Source organism: Alligator mississippiensis, chromosome 4, assembly GCF_030867095.1.
Source record: "Alligator mississippiensis isolate rAllMis1 chromosome 4, rAllMis1, whole genome shotgun sequence".
Lineage (NCBI taxonomy): Eukaryota > Metazoa > Chordata > Crocodylia > Alligatoridae > Alligator > Alligator mississippiensis.
The window spans coordinates 27,987,188-28,010,381 of record NC_081827.1 but is presented as its reverse complement, the minus strand read 5'-3'; the positions used below and the strand labels follow the sequence as shown (position 1 = coordinate 28,010,381).

The 23,194-nt window shown below is 46.4% G+C and overlaps 1 protein-coding gene across 2 annotated transcripts in view; it reads left to right on the top strand.

The window, feature by feature from the left end:
* The window catches only part of COG5 (component of oligomeric golgi complex 5), a 355,827-nt gene that overhangs the window by 2,469 nt on the left and 330,164 nt on the right, over positions 1-23,194 (top strand). For both annotated transcript variants that reach the window (XM_006257811.4, XM_019487452.2), the window contains exons 3-5: positions 3,702-3,759; positions 19,112-19,166; positions 19,256-19,325. In XM_006257811.4, the coding sequence (XP_006257873.1) occupies positions 3,702-3,759; positions 19,112-19,166; positions 19,256-19,325 (183 nt within the window). The remainder of the gene's footprint in view (positions 1-3,701; positions 3,760-19,111; positions 19,167-19,255; positions 19,326-23,194) is intronic.

The following is a 23,194-nucleotide window of genomic DNA, read 5'->3' as shown; positions in this document are numbered from 1 at the left end:
AAACCATGGGGCCAGGTGCAATACGCCTGAGGGTGCTGAGGGAGTTGGCAGGTGTTATTGCAGAACTGCTGGCCAATCAGCAGATGCATGACAAATAGAACCAGGGAGGTGATACTTCCCCCTAAGCGGCATTGGTTTGACCGCAGTTGGAGTACTGCATCCAGTTTTAGTTGCCATACTTCAAGAAGGATGTTGATGGACTCGAGAGGGTCCAGAGGAGGGTCACTCGTATGGTTGGGGGCTTACAGGACAAGCCCTATGAGGAGAGACTGGAGGACCTGGACCTCTTCAGCCTCCGCAAGAGAATCCCGAGATGTGATGTTGTGGCCACCTACAAATTCATTAGGGGGATACAGCAGGGGATCAGAGATGCTCTGTTCACCAGGGCACCTCTTGGGATAACAAGGAATTGTGGTCACAAACGGACAGAGAGCAGATTTAGGCTAGATATCAGGAAAAATTTCTTCACAGTAAGGGTGGCCAAAATTTGGAATGGGCTTCCAAGGGAGGTGGTGCTCTTTCCTACCTTAGGGGTCTTTAAGGGAAGGCTGGATAGGCATCTGGCTGGGGTCATCTGACCCCAGCACTCTTTCCTGCCTAGGCAGGGGGTTGGACTTGATAATCTGTTAAGGTCCCTTCCTACCCTAGCATCTATGATTCACCCAGGGGTCGGTTATGCCTGACCAATCTGATTGCCTTCTTTGAGATGACTGGCTCTGTGGATGGGGGGGACCAGTGGGCATGATGTACCTTTAGCAAGGCTTTTGATACTATCTCTGCCAATATCCTTGCAAGCAAACTATGGAAATATGGGTTGGATGAATGGACTGTAAGGTGGATAGAAAACTGGCTGGATCATTGGTTTAAAATGGTAGTAATCAATGGCTCGATTTCTAGGTGACGGCCAATATCAAATGGAGTGCCCCAGGTGTCAGTCCTTGGCCCTATTTTGTTTAATATTTACATCAGTGACTTTGAAGATGGGATGGAGTGCTCCCTCAGCAGGTTTGCAGGTGATGTCAAGGTGTGGTGGGGAGAAGTAAATATGCTGAAAGTAGGACTAAGATCCAGAGAGACCTAGACAAATTGGAGGATTGGACCAAAAGAGATCTCATGAATTTCAATAAGGACAAGTGCAAAGTTCTGCATTCAGGACTGAACAATCACATGCACCAGTACAGGCTGAGGGCTGGCTGGCTAAACAGAAGCTCTGCAGAAAAGGACCTGGGGATTACAGTAGACAATAAGCCAACATGAACTGAACGTGAGCCACTAGTGTGCCCTTGTTGCTAAGAAGGCTAAGAGCATCCTGGGCTGCGTTGGTAGGAGTGTTGCCAGAAGATCAAAGGAAATGATTCTTACCTGCTATTTGTCAGTGGTGAATTCATGTCTGAAGTAATGCAGTTTTGGGCCCCCCACTACAGAAAGGATGTGGACAAATTGGAGAGAATCCAGTGGAAGGCAACGAAAATGGTGGATGGGGCTGAGGGACATGACTGATAAGGAGAGGCTGAGGGAACTAGGCTTATTTAGTATGGAGAAGAGGAGACAGAATGGGAATTTAATAGCAGCCTTCAGCTAGCTGAAGTGGGGTTCAAAAGAGGATGGAGCTAAACTGTTCTCAGTGGTGGCAGATGACAGAACAAGGAGCAATGGTCTCAAGTTGCAGTAAGGGAAGTTTAGATTAGATATTAGGAAAAACTTTCTCACTAGGAGGGTAGTAATATATATCAGATATATTCTAATGTTCAGGAAAGTGAGATGCTGACAACCCCTGTCCCAGGTAGCTAGATTATAGCAGCTGATGTTGGCAATGTTTTGAAATGGGAGGAGGGGAAAGGGGGCATTTTAATGGAGTTTAGCACTGAGTGCAGAGCACTTCCAACTTGGCCCATGCTGCTGCCGCTGCAGCCGCAGCTACTTTGTTATCCTCTGCTAGACGCGCTCCAATTTGTCTATGCATCCTTTGTATAGCGGGGACCCCAAAACTGCACACAGTACTCCAGATGTGGCCTATTTAGTAGAGGTACACCAATACATCAGTACATATCATATAGGCACTGATAAAGGGAAAATGGACATTTTTGGCAATTGGCTTTTTTTGGCTGATGTGACTGATAATGTCACTGGTAAATGCTGCATGTATGTGTGCAGATGCAGCATGCACACGGCCAGGAGTGCAGCCTGGCAGCTTGAAGAGCAGCATCCAGCCAGTAAGTCTGTGGGGGAGGGAAGAGGGTGTAGGGGGGCCGATTTGAGGCCCCCACAGTGAGGGAAGGAGTGGGGCTGGGGTTGGGACAGGTGCTGCACAGCTCGGGCAGGGCACGGCTCATCCAGAGGGTGCAGGGGGGGCAACTCCCGATTCTGTGTGCACCCCAGGTGAAGCACATGCTGCCCTGGATCTGTGTGCGGGGTGAGGGCAGGTTGCCACTGCATGCTCGGGCCTGGAGGCTGTGCTGGCCTCTTTCTGGTGGGGTGGGGACTAGGTTGGGGCTGTGCTTGGGGCGGGTTGGGGAGGAGTGGTTGGCAGTGGCTCTGGGAGGAGAGGCTATGGGCTATGGCGAATTTTGGGGTGGCTGTAGCCCCCCGTCCCATAACCACTGCCTTCTGCCCATAGCACAGCTCTGGCCCAGCCCCCCCGCCAGGAAGAGCCAACTGCAACTTCCAGCCTTGAGTGTGCATTGGCAGCCTGCCCTCACCCCATGCACAGAACCAGGGGGCACGTGCCCTGCATGCCACCTTCTGCGTGCGTGCCATGGATCCATCCTGTACCCCATCCCAATTGTGCAGCCCCAGCCCCTCTCCCTCCCTCACCACTGGGACCTTGATCTGCCCCCACCAAGCCCCTTCCCTCCCCCTGGCTCCTCATGTCTGACAGACTTATCAGCTGGATGCTGCTCTCCAAGCTGCCCAGCTGCATATTGGCTATCGGCCCGGTATTGGCTGATATGGCTGGTTAATAATCAGCCATTGGTATTGGCTCAGAAAATCTTTATCGGTGCACTCCTAGTCAGTAGTGCTGAATAGAGGCAAAGAATCACTTTCCTCAATCTGCTGCCAGCGCTTCTACTAATGCAGCCCAGCGTGCTGGTAACCTTCTTGGCAACATGGGCACACTGGTGGTTCCATATTCAGCTTATTGTCCCCTGTAACTCCCAAGTCCTCTTCTGCAGAGCTGCTGCCCAGCCAGTCAGCCCCCAGCCTGTAATGGTGCATGGGATTGTTCTGTCCTGAATGTGGGACTTTGCATTTTTCCTTATTGAAGCTCATGATATTTCTTTTGGTCCAATCCTCCAGTTTGTCTAGGTCACTGAATTCTAGCCCTGTCCTTCAGCATATCTACTACTCCCCCCAGCTTGGTGTCACCTGCAAACTTACTGAGAGTGCTTTCTATGCCATCTTCCAGGTCGTTGATGAAGAAATTGAACAAAACCAGTCCCAGGACTGACCTCTGGGGTACTCCACTTGGTGCTGGCTGCCAACTAGACATCAAGCCATTGATTACTTACAGTCAACCATTGTTTTTGAGATTTAGACTGTGGAAGAGTTATGGAATCCTCTAGCTGTAGGTTTTGTTAAACCATTTGTCAAAAAGGGTCTAGCTGTATTTTGTAGCAGAGAGATGGAATAGGTATCCAACTGATGTCCCTTTTCAACTCTACATTTTTGTCATTTTGTAATAATTTTTGGTCTCTCTTCAGGTAGTTGCAAGGCATGAAGACCTGTTGGCACAAGCAACTGGGATTGAATCTTTGGAAGGTATATAGTTCTATTATGCTGGCTTCCTTTGACTGTTAGAGACGAGGTTTTCTTGTGATTTTTTTCTTTTGTGATATCTAGATGCTACTAACACCGCCATATTTAAGGTGGTGTTGTGCTATTGACTTTTGACAAGTAATGTCATTTAATAGGAAATGCTCTGGATTAACACCTGCCAGTTTTCTTTGTTGTCAGCAGATGGAGCTCCAAGATGATGATTTCACTGACATTTCTGTAGAGTAACTGCACTGTAGAGAGATTTGCTAGTGGAGAGCACTTCTTAAAGTAATTCTTTATGTTTTGCTTCTTGATCTGTGATATTTGGAAGAAGCACACTTATTAAATATTCCATGCAGCAGCATCATATCTGTTGACAAACACCACATATAGCTTACATTTTGCCACAAGTATTAACTTTAGTGCTGCACACTCCTCATAGTGTCTAACTTATAAATGTTGCCAAGATGTCTATTATATGATCTTAATCATTTTGTAATTACACATTGCATAGTTGAATATACATCTTTTGTCCTGCTGGCTAGCATCTGGCATAAAACAAATGCCAAATAAAAGACTTATCTGGGAACTCTTGTATTTGTATGAAAAATTGGTCATGGTGGGTTTCTTCAAAATAAATACAAGGTTTCAGAATCTTGTGTACTTCAAGGCTGCCTTCTGGTCTCCACTAATTGTTATACCCTTCTACACTTCCAAAACATTTTAAATCTGATCTTTTGTGACTTTCATTTTCACCAGAGCATAAGGTTAAATCCTGCATGTACCAGTTCAATTGAAACTATAGGGTGATATACACCTACCCACCCAAATACTATAATTTCATGTACTTGGTTGTTTCTGTAGGCTGAACTCATGAGTCTTTGTGTTCCTTTTATTCTTTCAATACACAGGGAGCATGCAACTCTCCCTTCCTGCTCTAAATTGGGGATTCCCTACAGCCCTTCTACAACATGCTAGGGTAGGGTGGTGGGCAGTTATTTGGCACAGAGGACCACTAGGGGAGTTTGGGTGAGCTGTTGTGGGCAGGGTCAGCACCCCCACACCCACCTGCCTGCAACAGCTCACCAAAACTCCCTAACTGGCTCTGCCTTGGGGTCCGGCTCAGCCCCATGCTGATACCACCTGGTGATCCTGGGGTCTCTATAGAGAGTGGCTTGGGATCCATGCAGGCAGGGTGTTTGGCCAGGAGGATGGGATGGGCAGGCAGGTGGGGAGCAGCATCCAGAAGTGGAAAGGGCAGGTAGGGCTGGGGCTGGAATTTTGAGGTGGTGATGGCACGGGGCCGGGGCCTGGGGCAGAACCACAATCCATTCCCTACATGCCCCTGCCCACAGAACTGGCACCCGTCGCAGGGACATGGGCAGTGTATTATGGCTTTGTCTCGGGGCCCAGCCCTAGCCCCATGCTGTTACTGCCCTAAGATCCTGATCCCAGTCCTGGCCCTGCCTGCCTGTCCCACTCCTAGAAACTGGTCCCTGCCTATACGTGTCCCTATCCCATCTCTCCAGCTGTGCCTCCTGCCTGCATGGGTCCTAGGCTGGTCTTCATAGAGACCCTGCCTGCCTGCTCCATCGGTGCCCCCGGCGGTTCATGTGGGGCAGGCAGGCTGGGGTGCCCAGGCAGCAGGGCTGGTTCCAGCGGCAGACTGGCAGTAGTAACTGGAAGGAGCTGCTGCTGTGTGGGCTGCCAGGAAGTGAGTCTGGCTGCTGCGCCACCCTAACCCCGCTGCCGCTCCCTTGTGCGGTGGGACTGGCCACATGTGCCATGGCCTGAGCTTAACCCTGTACCTGGGCTAGGCGGGACCAAAGGACCTAGGTTGGCTGGACAAAATCCCTCATAGGCTGGATTTAGCTTGCAGCCCATATTTTGGCCACCCCTATATTGGGGGTCCTGTGCACCCCCTACTCTTTCCTGCCATGTGCTAGAAGTTCTGCATGTCCTGTTTCTTTTGGGACTTCACCTAGAACAATGTTCCTCAACCAGGGTGCTATGAGATCCTTTCAGGGGTACAATGCAATGTTAGTACTGCTAAGCTAACAGAAATTTCAAATAGGAATCAAGTGTTAAAAACATTCTGACCTGTTATGGTGTTTTTGAGTTCTTTGCAGTTGAAGTATCACTCTATTACTTTTCACATGGGTAAAAAAATAGAATGAAAATTAAGAGTTGGCATTTTCCAAGGAATGCCTCGAGTCTAGAAAAGATGGGAACCACTGACTTAAAAGGTCATGGACTTCATTGCATATACCAGTAGATCTTTGCATCCTCCTCCCCTACACCCCACATCCTGCATGTGTAACTTGTTAAATTATTCCACTCTCTGAAGGAAAAACATTTTGGGGTGACAGCATTTTAAAACTTATGGGATTGGGCAGGGGTTGTTAATGGCTGCCAACAGTGCATTCTTTTGGTCTATGAACATCATGATCAGGGTGAAGCCAGTCACATAACTACAAGTAATGCTAGACATGAACCCTAGCCCTTGCCTCAGGAGGGTGGCGCTGCAGTGTAATTGTGGGGGGAGGAGTTCATCTCTCCTTCAGTTATGGTGCTGTCTGAGGTGGGTGGGAGGACAAAAGAGCAGCCACATGGTTGGGGTCAGAGTTTCATTCCCAGGGAAAGTCAGTGTGAGGTTGCATAAGTCAGCCTTCTCAGCACACCCCCTTGCCCCTTTTTTTTTTGGTGCAGAGTTTCAGCTTTGAAACTTGCTGTCAAAATCTGTTTTGGCAGTGGCTTTCTCTTGTGTTAACTCCTGCAGCAGCTTGTCCTATTAATCCTTTGCTGGCTGCTTATGACACAGCAGTTCCCAGTTACACCTCTGGTTGAAGCTAATGGCAGTGTGTAACTAGATACCAGTAGATTGGTGTTTCCCACATCCCCCTGCCTGTTTTTTGACTTTCACCAAAATTAGTTGGACTTCTAGCCATTGGCAAGATCTTTTCCCTGAGATTTTGGAAGCTATTGGAGGCAGCATTCAAAAGTTACTGTGCTGCTTTCAGATGTGTAAGCAGAGACATGCTTTGCCTCATGTGGCTGAAAAGGAGAAAGGAAAATAATCTGCATCAGCTGTCTATATCAAGGTGGCCAGTAAGATATTCCATGCCTTGTATACCAAATAGCATGTGCTAATTCTTTAACATACCAATCTTTTCTAAATTGAAGGGTAAAGGAAAGCTTAGGGATACTTGTGTTTATGATTCATTCTACCCATCTGACTGACTGAAGTGGACAGGCATTGAAGAGAGTCCCTGGGTGCTTGTACACATGATGACGGTTTAGTTCTTCCTAAATTGGAATGGTGGGTTTTTTTAAAACCCACCATTTCCACCGTTTCAATTTAAGGAGAACTAAACTGAATTGAACCTCTGTTGCGTGTACTCAAGGGTTAGGGGGCCCAATCCTTACTTTACCTGACTCTCCCACGGCAGGAGGGGGGCAAGCTGCCGGTGGGCCAAGTGGTCTCTGAGCTGCAGGGGACCCCGGTGCTTCCCTCTCAAGTGGTGGCACCCAGGAATGGTTGGATTCCCCCTGGGGCCGAGAGGAGGGCAGCTGGGTGTGCTGACGGTGGGAGAAGATGGCTGGGGCGATACACAGGGCACTGGAAGCCGACCAAGCCTGAGCTTCCCCGAACACCTTGGCGTGGTTTTACCTTGCTATGTAATAGCATTGCTATTTACACGCTCAGCAGACTATTCCGCTTTAAAATACTTCATTAAAGTGCTGCAAAAGAGCAATTAAACCACTTTAAAGGCCAATTTTGTTGTGTATACAGAGGCCCCCTAGCTACAATCCTCAGTGACTTGTTCCCCATGTCCCTTAATTGTCCTGAAGTCAGACTTGTACCTGAAGCCACTCCCTTGGATCATGGGAAGTCAAAACAACAGCAGTCATTTGTGCTTCACTCTGAGAATTGTAAAGTGCTTTTAAAAATTAAGCCTTGCAGTATCTCAATGAAGTAGGCATGGTAAGTTATTTACATTTAACAGTTAATGAAGCTGACTTATAAATACTCTTTATCATCCAATCTACCTGAAGTAGAGTCTTCTCTGTGGAATACAGTTTTTTTTTTTCCCTGTTTGTTTGTTTATTTTCTAAGGGAAGTATTTTTTTGAGGGATATAATTGCACAAGCTGTTGGAGAAGTGTTGGTAAATTACCTCCATTTCTAAGCAACAGTTCAAAAATGATTTTTTTTTTTTAAATGCTAGGCTAAAACTGGCTTGGGCTAGAAACTCCAACTTGTTTAATTTAGTGGGTATTAATGAGGATTGATACTTGTAGTTATTCTTAGTTATTCAATTTAGATTTTATTACATTAGTAAAGGTCTTATTTCTATGACTTCCTCTCTAAGGGAATTGTGATCTCTCCATTAGATCTCAAGAAGAGATGAGGGTTGCAGGAGTGCTTGGGAGGGATCTTTTTTGCTAGGAGAAGGTGAAGGAGGGAGATATTGCAGATTAATGGAGTGGAGACTAATGATTAGAGGGCTAAAATGTAGAAATCCTTAAATTCTATTCTGGTTTTAATAATTAGAACTTATGATTTTTTTGTTGTTGTTTTCCGATCTCCTAGTTCCGTGCATAAGTGCAATGTATCCCCATTGTTTGTAATTAAAAAAAACAACCCTAAACGTGCTTATTGTATTTTTTTCAAAACCTTCGCTTTAGTCAGTGTTCAAGCCAGGAGTAGAACCAACATCTCTTATTAATATTCTTATTGACTCCTTTAGTTAAGACAAACAATCTCCACAGTTCTGTTTTTAATTATGTAACCAAACACTTTGTAGGATCATAATGCCCATTTCTTTGTGTTTGTGAGTTACTAGCCAATTGCCTGTCAGGAGTGACGGGGAGGTGGGTGGGGATAGAGCTCCTCCACCACCTACCAGTAGCAGGGGGAGGGATGGGGGGAAGCTTGCCCTGCTAACTCCTCTGTCCCTCTTGGCCAGCACTCCACTGTCTCGCCTCCAGGGAGCAGAGGTGGGGGGCAGGCGAGGCCACTGTTCTTGCCATCATGGCAGCACGCCGCTGCCACTGCCTCCTGTCCGAAATGCTCTTGGAGTGCTCTGATTGTGACTGAAACAACCAGAGCGCTCCAAGACCGTTAGGGACAGACAGACAGGTGGACTAAGCCCTTTATTATATAGAATTCTTGCTAGCCAGAAGTTCTGTACTTCTTGCATGACTGAAAAATGTTAATACTGGCCACGTCAGACATTAACATACGCCAACAACATAATTAAAAAAGGTGATTCTTGTATCGTAAAGTTGATCATCGATAGGCATATGGGACAGAGTTATGGTGGTTCACTGTTTTGATGTAATGTGACTTTTGTATTCACTTGGTTAAGCAATTGTTTGAGAGATGTCCCTTCCCTTTGGTGGTTTAAAATAAAATGTTTTAGGTTATGTTGTTGTTTTTACTGTAGTTCAACCTTGGGTGTTAAGTAAAAACCTTACACTTTCTTGTCTGTGAACTTGCTTGTTTTGTTTTAAAAAAAAAAATAAAAAAAAATGGCGCAATGGATCTTCTGTGGGACTTCTTTGCTTTGAACTTACGAGATCTGGAGAAGTCCAAAAGTTCCCCTCCCTCGGCAGACCTGCCTGGGTTCCTAGCAATACGTGAGGAGCTGACTTCAGCTGCATGCCGCCTTTCCTGGCCGGTGCAGACCCGGCCAGGTCCGTCCCATCTGGAGCAGCATGTGGCTGAACCTGGCTTCCCATGTGCTGCTGGGGATGGGGCGAGCCCGGCCAGGTCTACACCAGCCAGCAGAAGCGGCAGCAGAGCTGTGTGCCGCTTGGGACTGACTGGCACAAGTAGGGGGAAAGTGCAGCTGAGCCCCTGCCGCTCCGGCTGGGTTCATCCTGTCCCGAGCGGCACACGGCTCCGCCGCCACCTCTCCTCCCTGGTGCTGACTGGGCTGGAGCTGCAGCCCAGCTGCTGCTTTCCCTCCCCAGTGCCGGCCCTGCATGGCTCGAGCGGCACAGCACAAGGAAAGCCTGCCCAGCAGCCACTTTCCTGGGCTTACCTGCTGGGCATGGCCCTTTCCAGTACCGTGCAGCAAAGCAGAAGGTGGCCCAGATACTCTTTCCCTTCACTGGCGCCAGCCCCCCTGCCCCTCTCAAGCTGCAAGCGTGGCCTGAGCCGGGGTGGGGAGAGGCCAGCTGTGGCAGGCTGAGGTCCAGGTTGGTTGCCTTGCAAACCAGAACCCAAGGAAACAGCCTGAGGTGCTGCAGCCGGTAGCTGGTGCCACCAGAGGCTTTTAGAGAGGCAGTCACCATTGCGTGGGTTTTGAAGGGGCTCCATGGGCCAGAGGAAAATGCTTGGCGGGCTGGGTCCAGCCCGTGGGCCGTATTTTGCCCACCCCTGGGATAAGGGGACCTTGACAGACTGGACTTATGGGCGGAATTAAATCAGATGAAGCTTAACAGGGAGAAGTGCAAGGTCCTTCACCTGGATAGGAAGAACCCTCACCACAACTATACAGTGGGTGGTAGCCTATTGGCTGGCACAACATCTGAACAAGACCTGGGGGTCACAACTGACTGGAAGATGAATATGATCCAACAGTGTGACACGGCTGCCAAAAGGGCCAGTAAAACTCTGGCTTGTATCAGCTGCCGTGTGGCAGTAGATCCAGGAAGGTACTCCTCCCTCTGTATTCACTGTTGGTGAGGCTCCAGCTGGAGTACTGTGCCCAATTCTGGACACTGCACTTCAATAAGGACAAGGATAAACTCGAGAGGGTACAAAGAAGAACCACCCGTTTGATTAAGGGCATGGAGGGCAGGCCCTATAAGGAGAGACTTGGGGAACTGGGCCTGTTCAGCCTGAGAAAGATAAGGCTGAGAGGTGACCTGATAAATGAGTACAAGTATGTCAAGGGGAAGCAACAAGAAATAGGAGAGCAACTATTCAGGAAGGCACCTCAAGGGAGGATGAGGACCAATGGGCATAAATTAATAGAGGGTAAATCCAGGTTGGATATAAGGAAGAACTTCTTCTCTGTAATGGTCACCAGAATATGCAACATGTTCCCAGCAAAAGTGATGCAGTCACCATCCCTGGAGGTGTTCAAGACTAGGCTGGACAAGCACCTTGCTGAGCTCATCTGCGCCCAATACTTCCTGCCCATGACAGGGGACCGGACTTGATTATCATATAGGTCCCTTCAGGTTTTATGATTCTGAAAAGTAATTTGCATTATATTTAAATCTTCATTAGCTGTGAAATGTAAGGGCAATTTAAATTATGCTCAGTATTTTTGAAGTTGTGCAGGTGCCTTAATGTTGGATTTGGACAGTTTGCTTTAGACTCCTGTTTTTGGAAACGTGGCCTATATCTTTTTTATCTTCTATACTGAATGTCTGCTTAATTATAATTTTTTTATATAGTTTCATAAATTCTTGGTAGTATTAGATTCGTTTAAAAAACAAAACAAAAACAAAACCCTATTCTAAAACATTAACTAACTTGGAGTACAAAGTTAAGGTCATGGGTCTTATGTTAGAATAAATACTTTATACAGGATATAGTGGTTAGGCTTTATTGAAAGGATTACTGACTTTTACTAATCCTGCAGACTCCACATGGACTCCTGTTTAAAACCCTTTCTGTCCTTAAGTGTCCTGATTCTTCACTCTTCACATATTGTGCTTTTCTAGGCAAAGCTTGATCACATGTCCTTGATTTCCATTTGTCCAAGTTATCATGTGAGACTTGAATCGTGTTGGATCAAGTTTCTGGCAGGAGTTGAAGAACCAAAACCTCAATCTTATACTTGCTGAGGAAGAAAGCTTTTTTCTATATCCTTCATAAATATTGCATCATATTTCTGGTTGCGTAGGATTCTACTTGGCATAGCACAGTCTCGGAGGTATGACTACCAGGGCCTACACCCTGGCTAACTTGGTGGCAGGTGCAAGGCCAGGGACGGGTCTGGCGGTGGTAATCTTTCTTGCACTCCCTTTAAGTGGGCGTGTGGAGCTGGTGCCCTGGTTTCCCATTGCGTGTCATGCCACGGCATATTCTCAAGGTTCCCTGAAAGTTGGGGGTTGAGTGAAATTTTCCTGCCCCAGAAGCATAGGCTTTTTCCAGCTAAAATAAGGAAAGCCTCTTCTAGCTGTTGGCTTTGAAAGGTCTATGCATGAAACATAGCTAGCAACTATGGTTTGTCCATAGTTGGTACTCTGTAAATAAGTCTGTAAATTACTCTTTGTGTACTCTGTAAATAAGTCTTAAGGCTTCTCATTGAGTAAGTCTTAATGGGAATAATTCTTTTTTACTTCATAACTTTTTGTCTATCTAGCTTGTGAGTGAGAACTTAATTTTAGTGCATAACATTCTATAGACAGTGTTTATGCTTCCAGCGACAAGATGTCTGTGCATGCCAAAGATACCTTACATGCCAAAACTTCTGAGCTGGTACCTATCATGTTCTCCCTGTCACTACAGTGGTTTCTGTCAAAATCTTCAGTTTCAAGTCTTCTTGGTATCTTCAGTGTGAGATGGAGGGCTGGGAGGAAGAGGGGGTGCAACTTGTAAGAAGTCACTCCATGTAGAGCTTGGAAGAATTGGATGGGCTGCATTTGCTGTGTGAAAGAATTTAACACAAAGACTTCATATTTATATCTTCCAAGGCAAGGGTCTAGGCAGACAAGGTTCTTTGGGTGAATTTGATATGTTTTATTAGACCAACCCAAATAGTTGGAGAAAAGTTATTAAGCAAGCTTTTGGGTTCAAAAACCCTTCGTAAGGCTAAGGAAATTTCAGCAGTTGGTGTGTGCTCTTCCTGGATGGAATGAAAAGTAAAGAAGCCAGGGGCTGGGCTGGGGAGTCAGTTGCCAGGCAGATTATAATGTATCAAAAATCCAATGTCTATGTTTAGTCCATGATCTCTAGTATCCAGGAGGTTGATGAAATGGAGCTCATAGCCTCGTCTCTGGGAAGTGTTCTGTAAGTTTCCCTTGAGGATCAGGACTGAGAGATTGGAGAGAGAGTGGCCCTCCTGTGAGAAATGTGCCCCTACCGGTAATAGGTATTTCTGTCTTTGATGGATTTCCGGTGTGTATTCATTCTGGTGCGCAGTTGTTGTTTGGTCTCTCCTACGTATCTTCCATCAGGGCATTTGGTGCACTGGATGAGGTATATTACGTTTCTGGAGGTGCAGCTGTAAGATCCTGGGATGCTGATGGCTCTGTTGTGGGGTGTAGTAATAGTGGAGGTTGTGGAGATGTGTTGGCAGGTTTTGCATTTCTTGTCATGTCACAGTCTGGATCCTTTTGGTGTGTTCTGGGCTTGAGGAAGTTTGCTTCTGGTGATGAGGTTGGCAAGGTTCGGTGCTTGTTTAAAGGCTAGGGTAGGTGGTGTGCGCGCCGGGTCTGACCCCGAGTCGCTTTCGTCGCTCTGCACGCGGGCTGTGGCCAGCAGCCCGGGCAGGACGGATCGAAGAGGGTGGGCGCCGAGCTAGAATTAGGCACAGACACGTAACGGTTGATTTTAAGATTATTTTACTTACACCGAGATGGTCGTGGTGTAGGCTGAGAACTTGCTTGAGTTGCAGTTACAACAAAAAACACGAACACACGTGGAGGTTGCAAGGCTCCACGCAGACAGAACACGAACAATCACGTGGAGGTTGCTAGGCTCCACGCAGACAAACTCCGGATGTCCAGGACAAGCGCGCGTAAAACTTGTCGTTACGTCTTATAGTGGGCTCCGTTCGAAGACGGGAAGAGGTGGGCGGTGGATCAGGCTGCCAAACCCCTCTGAGTGACACACAGGGTTTCTATTACCCTGCCGCGCACACCCAGAGTCCCCACGAGATGGATGCGGAGTCCTCTTTGGCTTGGGCGGAAACTGCTCAAGCCTCTTATACAGCTAGCAGGCCAATCGCCAGCCACCACGTGTGAATAATTTAGAACTAGCCAATTGCGGGGCACGAATTTGCATACGACGAGCGGGAAACCTTTGCACCGTGCATTTCTGTGCTGCAAAGGAAATGCACCCTGCAAAGATCACTGCAAAGTGGCGGGAACACTTCCCTGCACGCGGGTTCTTTGCGCAGCAGAACTCCTCTGTGCAACGAAGCTGTATACCCACGGGGATAATTCGAGTGCTGAAGCACACAAAAAAAATCAGACCTTTGGGTCATGACAGGTGGCTCTGGGAAGATCTTTTTAAGAATAGGGTCTCTGTCTAGTATGGGTTGCGATTTTTTTTGAGGATTTTCTGTACAGGTTCAAGGGAGGGGTGATAGGTGATAACCAGCGGTGTGCTATTTGTCGGTGTTTTTCTTCTGTACTGCAGCAGTTCTTCACGTGGTATCCAGGTGGCTCTTTCAAACGTGCGATCTGTCTCTCTGGAGGAGTGTCCTTGCTGGGTGAAAGCCTTTTTAAGATTGGTGAGGTGGCACTCCCAGGTGTTCTCTTCAGTGCAAATGCGGTGGTATCTGAGGGCTTGGCTGTATATCACAGCTTTTTTGGTGTGTTTTGGGTGATTGCTGGTTCTGTGCAGATATGTATATTGGTCTGTGGGTTTCTTGTATACTGTGGTCTGTATCTTAACCTTCTGGATACTGATCCTTGTGTCTAAAAAGGAGATGTTGGTGCTGGAGTATTCTAAAGAAAGTTGGATGGAGGGATGGTGACTGTTGAATTTCTGATGCAAGGGTCTCAAACTTGGCTCTGCAGGCCAAACACAGACTGCAGCAGTGATAATCTCCACAGTATTTGGAGCTGTTGTTTTAACGTGGCTCTGAAACCCAGGGAGTTAACTCTGCTGCTGCTCTTCCTCCCCTTTTCCCCCTACCACGGATTTTGGTTGTCAGGGCAACTAAAAACCCCAATTTGGGCAGTGGGGGTTGGGGACAGTGAGTGGCATTAACTCCCTGGGTTCTGGAGCCATTCCATAACAGCAGCTCCAGCAGCTGTGGGGATTAACACCACTGCTACAGAGGCTCTGGCAGATGCAGCAATGAGCCCTGCAGATCAGATGCAGCCTGTGGAGGTTGGTGGTTTAGCCTGTGAGAAGCCCCATAAACTGGATGACACAACTCCATGGGCCAACTTTGTACAATTTACAGCCTTGCTTTAAGGAGAGGATGGCTGGAGTTGAGGAGCAAATCGAGCTTTTTCTAAAGTGCTTGCAGAACTCCACTTACCCATCCATGTTTCCCTGTGCAACTTGTTCACCTACAAGTATTACAAAGGCAGGTTCATGCCAAGAACATTGGCACATATTTCCTCTGTTTGAATTCATTCTCATATTTAACTTTTCCTTCTCAAAATTGCTTATCTAAAATTTTAATAGATAAAATTTGGTACCTAAAATTGTAGACAATAGTATTTTGCACCAATCCAAGCAATGTTTAATGACATGTTAAATATCAGTATTCATTAGAAATATTTCAGCAGTTGCACACAGGATTTACTTTGCCCAGATTCTCAAACGTTCTTGTACAGGGACAGACAATTATTTTGGGCTGAGAGCCACTTAACTAACTTTGGCGAGCTGTCAAGGGCTGCAAGGGTAGCCCTGTCCCATGACATGTGCCCCGTCCCTTGGTCGCCATCTTGGGATGAGAAGTCTCGCCCTCTAACCCCTGACCTTTGCCACTGAAATCCCTTCCTTTTCCCCCTCAGAAGTACTCCTTTGGGGAAATGGGTTTGCTATCTTGGAATCAGAAAAAAAACAACCTCAAAATCAAACACTGACAATAACATATTTTAATTTTATTTAAAAAAATATTTTTGTCCTGATTTGTGTGTGTTTGTGTGGTGTATATAGAGGTGATTGCATTATAGCTCAAAATGAAGTCTTACTTTTGTATATTGTAGGGGAGTGTAGAGGGGTGGGTATGGGGTTTGTAGGGGGTTGTGTGTGTATGTTTGTGTATGTGGGGTGTGGGGGAGCGTGTAGGGATGTGGGGGGCTTGTGGAGGGAAATGTTTGTGGGGATGTCGGTGGGTATGGGGTTTGTGGAGCGTGTGGAGGGAGACGTTGGTGGGGGGTGAGTGTGGGGGGAATGTGGGTATATTTGTGGTGGGATGTGTGCATGTAGTGGTGAGCAGGGCTCGTCCAGAGGCACATGGATGTGTGTGTAGGAGACGTGTGTGGGTTTGTGGGGGAATGTGGAGAAGGGTGTGGGTGGGTGCCATGTTTGTGGAGTGTGTGACTTGTGTGGGGGAGGGTGTGGTTGTGTGGTTTGCAGGGGCGGGTTTGTGGGTATGGTGGGGTGTATATGCGACTCCCCCAAGCATGCCCCCTGAGCTCACCTGCTCAGGCTCAACAGGAGTGATGTGGCACAAGCTGTTGCTCAGTAAGTGCTCCTTCCTCTCCTGCTGCTGGTAGTTTCCTGCTGCAGTCACATGTAGCCCACTACCCTGTATCTCTGGCTGCCATCACCACTGCCTCCAGGCTGTCCCATGGGGCAGCAGTGAGGAGCAGATGCAGGGCAGCCCCGCACGGACTCTTTCTCCCCCCCCCCCGAGCAACAGCTTTTGTCCCACACTACTGCTGCTGCACCTATGGTACAGTTTCACATTAATTGTTCTCTTTAAATGAGATGTCCCTCATCCTAGATGATGCGAGTACAAGACAGGGGCAGGCGGCTGCTGCAGCTCCAGCTCTGGCTCTGAACCAGGCTCGGGATTGAAGTAGGAGCCACAGATGCTGCCCCCCACCATCACTGTTCTGTATTACCTCAGTGTCTTTGCCTCCCCCCGCCCCCCCCCCACTTCTGCCCCTTGCCTTTCTCCTCTATCCCACTACTACCACTTACCCTTAGTCACAACTCTGGCCTGGAGCACATGCTGAGTCTGGCCCCTGGTGCAACTCTTGCTGCTGGGCCCGGTGGAGACCGAAGCCAGCTTGTGCTCCATGCCCTGGGCCAGAGCCTCAACTGAAGGTAAATGGTTTGGCGGGGGGGAGGAAGTGGGGGAAGGGAAGACTAGACGGCAAGGGGCGAGGTGTGGTAGTCAAGCCACTTGATTCCCACACTACCTGCTCCCTGATTGCTGTCTGTCCCACTGCAGTGGTGGGGGGAACATATTTAAGATGATCCTCCAATCATTAGAGTCTACATATAGAAAACTGCAACAAATTTATAATTTTTCTGTGTACAGAATAAGAGTATCTTATTGCAAAGAAGAGTATCTGTATCTTGCAAAGAAGCTAAAGAGTCGTCGTCTTGTCCTTTTGCTCCTTCTCCCAATCTGTGACAAATATTTGTTATAATTTTTTATAACAAATACTCCAGAATAAAATTTTATAATTTTTTTCCTTACAGAAAGAGGCCACGTACAGACGTTCATTTTCTTTTGGGAGAGTCACTGCTCTATTTTCCCTGTACAAAGAAACTTCAAATATTAGGAAAATCATATTCCTGTGTGGACCTTTTCCAGAAATTTTTCAGCCAAGTTAGAAGGCTCTCATAGGGGTATTATTGACCTATCCTTGGCTAAAGAAGTCTCAACATAAGTGCTTCTCTTCAGGGTTCTTTTTTGTCTTTGTTTGATGAATATATCTTCAGTCCCTCTTTTGTGTTGGCTTCTCTGAATTAACAATTGTGAACTGTATGTAGTTTTGCCAGTGATCAGTGATTTCCACTAGTATTTAGCCTACCCCTTACAATAACTCAGATGTGCATATCTGGTTACATAGAAAATCTGTATGCTAAACATGATAGCATCGAAACTGCGGTTCCCATATCTCTGTTCTGACTGCATCGTCTGAATAGCTGGACTCTGTTTTTGGAGTGCAAAAAACTTGTTGAATCACAGTGCTAGTTCTGTGACTTATTTATAAATTATTTTAATGTGTCTGTTACCTTAAAGCAACATTAAGTTAATTATGCCCCTTCTAGATTAATATTTAAAATATTTGAATATCAGTAAGAGTCGTATCAATATAATTAGGGGTGCACTGATAAAGATTTTTTTGGCAGATGCCAATGGCTGATTATTAACCAGCCATATTGGCTAGTACCAATCCGATTACCAATATGCAGCCCAGCAATGTGGAAAGCAGCAACCACCCAGTAAGTCTGTTGGGAGGAAGGGGTGTGGTAGAAGGAAGGGGCATGAGGAGGTGCAGATTGAGACCCCAATGGTGAGGAAGGGAATGGAGCCAGGGCAGGCGCTCCTCAGCCAGGGTGGGGTGCGGAGTGGAGCCATGGGTGGCTCGGGTGGGAGGATGTGGGGGGGCAGCTCCCATTGCTCTGCACACTCACAGGAAAGGCATGGGGGGCATGTGCCCCCTGGATTTGTGTGCAGGGTGAGGGCAGTCTGCTCACTGGGGGTCGTGCCAGCCTCTCCCTGGTGGGGGGGCTGGGCTGAGGATGCAGTGGGAGGAGGGGGGCGGGCTACAGCCACCCCAAAATTTGCTGTAGCCCCTCCTCCCAGTGCTGCTTTTGCAGTGCAGCCCCGGCTCAGTCCCCACTGGGAAGAGGCTGGCGCAACCCCTGGTCCCAGCCCATAGCGAGCAGCCCGCCTTCACCCCAGGGCCCCCCCATGCCTCCCCTGGAGTTGTGCACAGTGGCGGGAGATGCCCCCCAAACAAGCCACCCATGACTCTGCCCCCTGCCCTGGCTGGGTAGCCCTTTTGCCCCAGCCCCACTCCCTTCCTCACTGTGGGGACCTTGATTTGTGCCCCCTACCATGCTTCTTTCCCCCACAGATTTACCAGCTAGACACTGCTCCCCAAGCTGCCAGGTTGCATTCCTGGCTACCTGCTTGCTGTGTCTGCATGCATGCATACAGCATATATTGGTGACAATATCAGCCACATCAGCCAAAAAAAGCCAATTGCCGATAATATCAATTTTCCTTTTATCGGTGCTGATCCGATATGAACTGATATATTGGTGCACCTCTAAATATAACAGAAGCCAGATTTTTTATAGAGTCAGTTTCCTTAGCCCCCTGCAAAAATGAGGGTTGGTGGTGTAGCTACCCATAGCAAACCACTGTATGGACAACACTGGTACTCCTTCAGCATCTAGGTGGGACTGCTGATGAGTTCCAGCTGAGCGGAGAAGGGTACCCATTGAAATTAGTTGCAGTGGCTAGCCCTTGTTCAGTAACTCATTGGAAATTAAGCAGATTGCAAACCATCTCCATACAGAAAATCTGCTACCTTATTCACATTAAATAGCACCATGTTTCATGAATAGTTTACTTGTTCACATATATGGGTCCATATCGTATCGGCACCAGTAAAGAGAAAATTGACATAGTTCACATATTTTGATCTGCGTAGTGGTGTTCAGTAGACTTTGATTTGGGGAGTAATGTTGAGGTTGATCTAACTGTAAGTCAATTTCTGCATTTTTACAGGTGTCCTTCAGATGATGCAGACTAGAATTGGTGCTCTACAAAGTACTGTTGATAGGTATGTCATTTAATACTTTATTAAAATATAAACTCTGAAGTCTTCCAGTATACTTTATTTCTAAAATGTATTTCCATTCCTTTTATCAGAATCAGAGCCAAAATTGTTGATCCATACAACAAAATAGTATCTCGCACAGCTCAGCTAGCAAAACTTCAGGTAAGTTCTGTTATAGTTTTATTTAGTTGTTTATTTATTCATTTGTTTCTAATATTTTTCAAAAAACTTACTTTATTCTTCTAAGACATTTAGAAATAAAGAAAAGGTATATCAATTCAGATATGCAGAAAAATCATTTTGGTAGAGATTTGCCTATTTCAAAGAACTATATATATTTTTTTTTACCAGTGTTTCTCAAATTAGATTTTAGTAATATATTTACATAAATATTCTGGGCTAAGAAGTCAGTGCTTCACACTGAAAACTAGGAAATCAAAGTTGGTAGTAATTAGATTAGTTTAATGGGGAGAGAGAGTGAACTCTTAAAGAGTTTACTGTCTAACAAGCAAAGCTAATTATGTTCGTTTAGAAATTTTTTTTCCATCATTGGACCAATAATCCCTCCATATTGTTCTAAACCTCTTCTTACTCACCTAGTTGATTTAATAAAATATCCTTCATCCTTATCGTTGTTACAAGCCAGAGTCCTGGTTTTCATTGTTTAAAAATCCCAAATTCTTTGATTTTAAAGGGAACCTCCACACACATTCTCTGATTTAAACCCCCCCCCCAAATTTGCACTTTTCCGTGATTAAAATGAAACACTGCTATGTATAGGTATCAGTTGAACACAATGTTGTACTTATATATTGACAATTTTTAAGCAGTTTGGAAGACTACCAGCGCCTCGGTCATTATAACAAAAATAACAAATTCTAAATACCTATACATTTGGGTGTTTGATTTTTGTTTTTTTTATTGTGGAAAATCCCCCTGCTCCCCCTGCCCTCTTTGCTCACCAGTACACGAGTCCTTCTGTGGCCGTCCCGCCTGCTGCTTTGTGGCTTTAAACACCCCTGATAAGCTGGTGCCCTGCCCCTGTCCATGTTGGTGCCCCCCACTCCGAACCCATAGCCCCCTGGCACTGCCGGTGCCCCTCACTCCCAATCTGAAAACCCTGGCCCTGGTGGTGCAACTTGCTCGTGACCCGTAGCCCCCTGTCCTCTCCAGCCCTGACAGAGGGGCCCCCATTTGTCAGGTCTGTGGAACTAGGGCTAGAGCCCACAGCTCCCTGGCCATCCAGACCCGAGTGGAGCCCATTGTGGGGAGGGGTAGATATGGGTTGCCTGCTGCGGGGCTCAAGGTTCCCTGCCCTGCTGCCCTACCCCTAGGGGCCTTGGCACCCCAGTGGGTGGGACCTGGAGTAGGAGGGCAGGGAAGCTCGATGTTGCTGCCCCTGGAACCCCTGCATCAGTCGCTCTGCCATGGTGAGGTGCCCCCTGTCCACCTGGCAGCAGTTGGGGGGCACAACTCCATGGCACTGTGACTGCTGTTGGATGGACAGGGGGTGCCTCACTGCAGCTGGTGTGGGGGCCCCAGTGGTGGCAGCACTGAGCCTTTACACCCACATGCTCCAGGTCCTGCCTGCTGGGCTGCAGAGGCCCCTGAGGGAGAGCTGCAGGGCAGGGAGCCCGGAGCACCGCAGCAGACGGCCTGCATCCTTCCACTCTGTGCACAAATCTAGGGGGGTGCAGTGTCCTCCTATACCCCGGCCCTGGGATTTCATGCAGTGACAGGGAGCCACCCCCCCTGCTGTCCCCTGGATGAGCTGGTTGGTCCCCAGGCCCTACGCACCGCCCCAGCTAGGCAGTGCCACCAACCCTGCCCCACTCCCTCCCTCACTGTGGGAGTTTGTCTCGCTCCCCCATACCCCATCTACCCTCAGACTGACCTGCAGGCAGCTGGGGAACTGCTCTGCAAGCTGCCATGTGCATGTGGTGCTTCCTGTGTCCCTTTCCCCCAGCTCCAAGCAGCCCCTTTCAGGCTGGATCTCTGCCATCCTACAAGGGGAAACCTGCATGTTCCTGCGTTTTTCTTTTTCAAAGGAGGAAATCCACAATTTTTTCCTTTTAAAAATCTTATTTTTTTTTTCCTCCTTCAAGTGAGAAAATTTGCGGTTTTCCATTGCAGACAGAAAACGCGGATCCCTGGTTATAAAGAGTAATTTAGAAAATGTAAACCTTCTCGTAAACTTTCTTTTCTTGCTGTTGCTATCACTCCCTAATTCCAAAGACCTAATGGTAGAGGAATTGCAAGCATTGAGAGGAAAGTGGTTTTTCATTATGGGGAGATGCTCGAGGGCGTGCACAGTAAAATATGCATAGAGGATGACATAGAGGATTGTACAATTCATTTTAGCGTGCTGAGTGTGAGCATATGATTCTTAGGAATTTGAGATAAGGGTGGGTACAGGAATAAATGGTGTTCAGGATTTTTTAACTCTGCACATGTTTGGGATTAATTTCAGTGTTTTGGCTTATTTTGTTCAAGTTATTTTCCATCTCAAGTTAATGCTTATTCTTAACTAAAGATCTTGTTTTGGGAATAATTTCTTTAACAGAGAAATTGCAGCTCATTATAGTCATGTTTATCTTGGAGTTTTACAAAAGAGACTAAGCAGCTTTCCTTATTTTTAACACATAAGCTAAGACTTCAGAGAAAACAGTTCCCGGAGATAGAGGAGTGTAGGAAAATTGTTTTTACTAGGTCAGCTAAATAATTGTTAAACACCTCAATAATGGGTTTTATAATGATGGAAACAAAATATTCAATAGCTTTTCAGTAGTGGTATTGCCACATGCTAGTACCACTTATGATTTGAAAACAAAAATCCACACCTACAAGGTTAAACTATTTAACTGTGTTTCTGTTCACATGTACAGTATTTGCAAAATTGCAGGAGCTTCAGGAATTCATATTTATAGCTGGGAGTTTGCTAGGATTTTGAATGCTGCTTTTCTCTTTGCTTTTTCTTTCTGCCTATTGATAGCTTTTTCATCTTCCTGAATTTTTAATGGACTGCATTTACTGATTTTCATAAATATCTGATCTCTCCTTATGCAAGCAACACCACAGTTTGGGTTTCAGTCTTTTTGGAAATACAGCAAAATTGTTTTAAGAAATGTGCAGTGTTGAGGATCTGTTTCTGTGCTCCTTTACCCAGAAGTAGTTGTTCATAAGCAGTACTGTTGATTGCTGTGGGACTACTCAGAGTGAAGGTATATTTGGGCTGAATTCTGCCTTCTTTAAGTATTTTAATATATTCTGCTCTCCTCATCAACATTCCCATCGTAGCTTTGTTGTCAGACTTTAAATCCAGTCTTCTGTTCTAACCTCTCAGCTTTTGCTTCTGTACTATTTGTCTTGATCTGCTCCCACAAACCCAGGGGAAAAGGGAGCAGCAGAATCTCAAAGTATGGTTCCTCTTTTAAAATGCACACTCTTCTTCTGAAATTAATTTTAGTCTTGACTTCACAGATCACAAGTTAGTTAAAATATGCAGATGAAGGACATGTAGTTTAGAAAGGTCACTTTGTGGCTTTATCTAACTAAACATTTCCACAGCTCCTTTGAGCAAGCTATCACACATAAGTCATATAGAATTTTAATTTTGTACTTTTATTTAAAAAAGGCAAAGATTAGAATGGTTACTGTATTTATACCTAATTATTAAGAATGCAAAAATATTCTCCAATAGCAGATTTAGTCTGTAACATGAAAAATAAGTATGTGTGCACACACACTAAAGATAGTGAGTTGATTAGTACACTAAAATATAGCAAAACACTGAAGAAAATCCACATGGCCGAATCACTCATAAGGGTACATCTTTTTGCACTGAAATAGGTACAGGCAAATCATGCTTAATGAGAGGTCTTTATAGCAATAACAATAATCCAAAAGTATTTTACTTGAGGTCAGTAAATAAGAAGCATTTGGGTGGTTGTGTGTGTGTAAGTGCAACATGTAATCCTCCTGCATAGTGTATTGATGTGAGAGCAGTTTGAAGACAAAACCGCTCAGTTTTT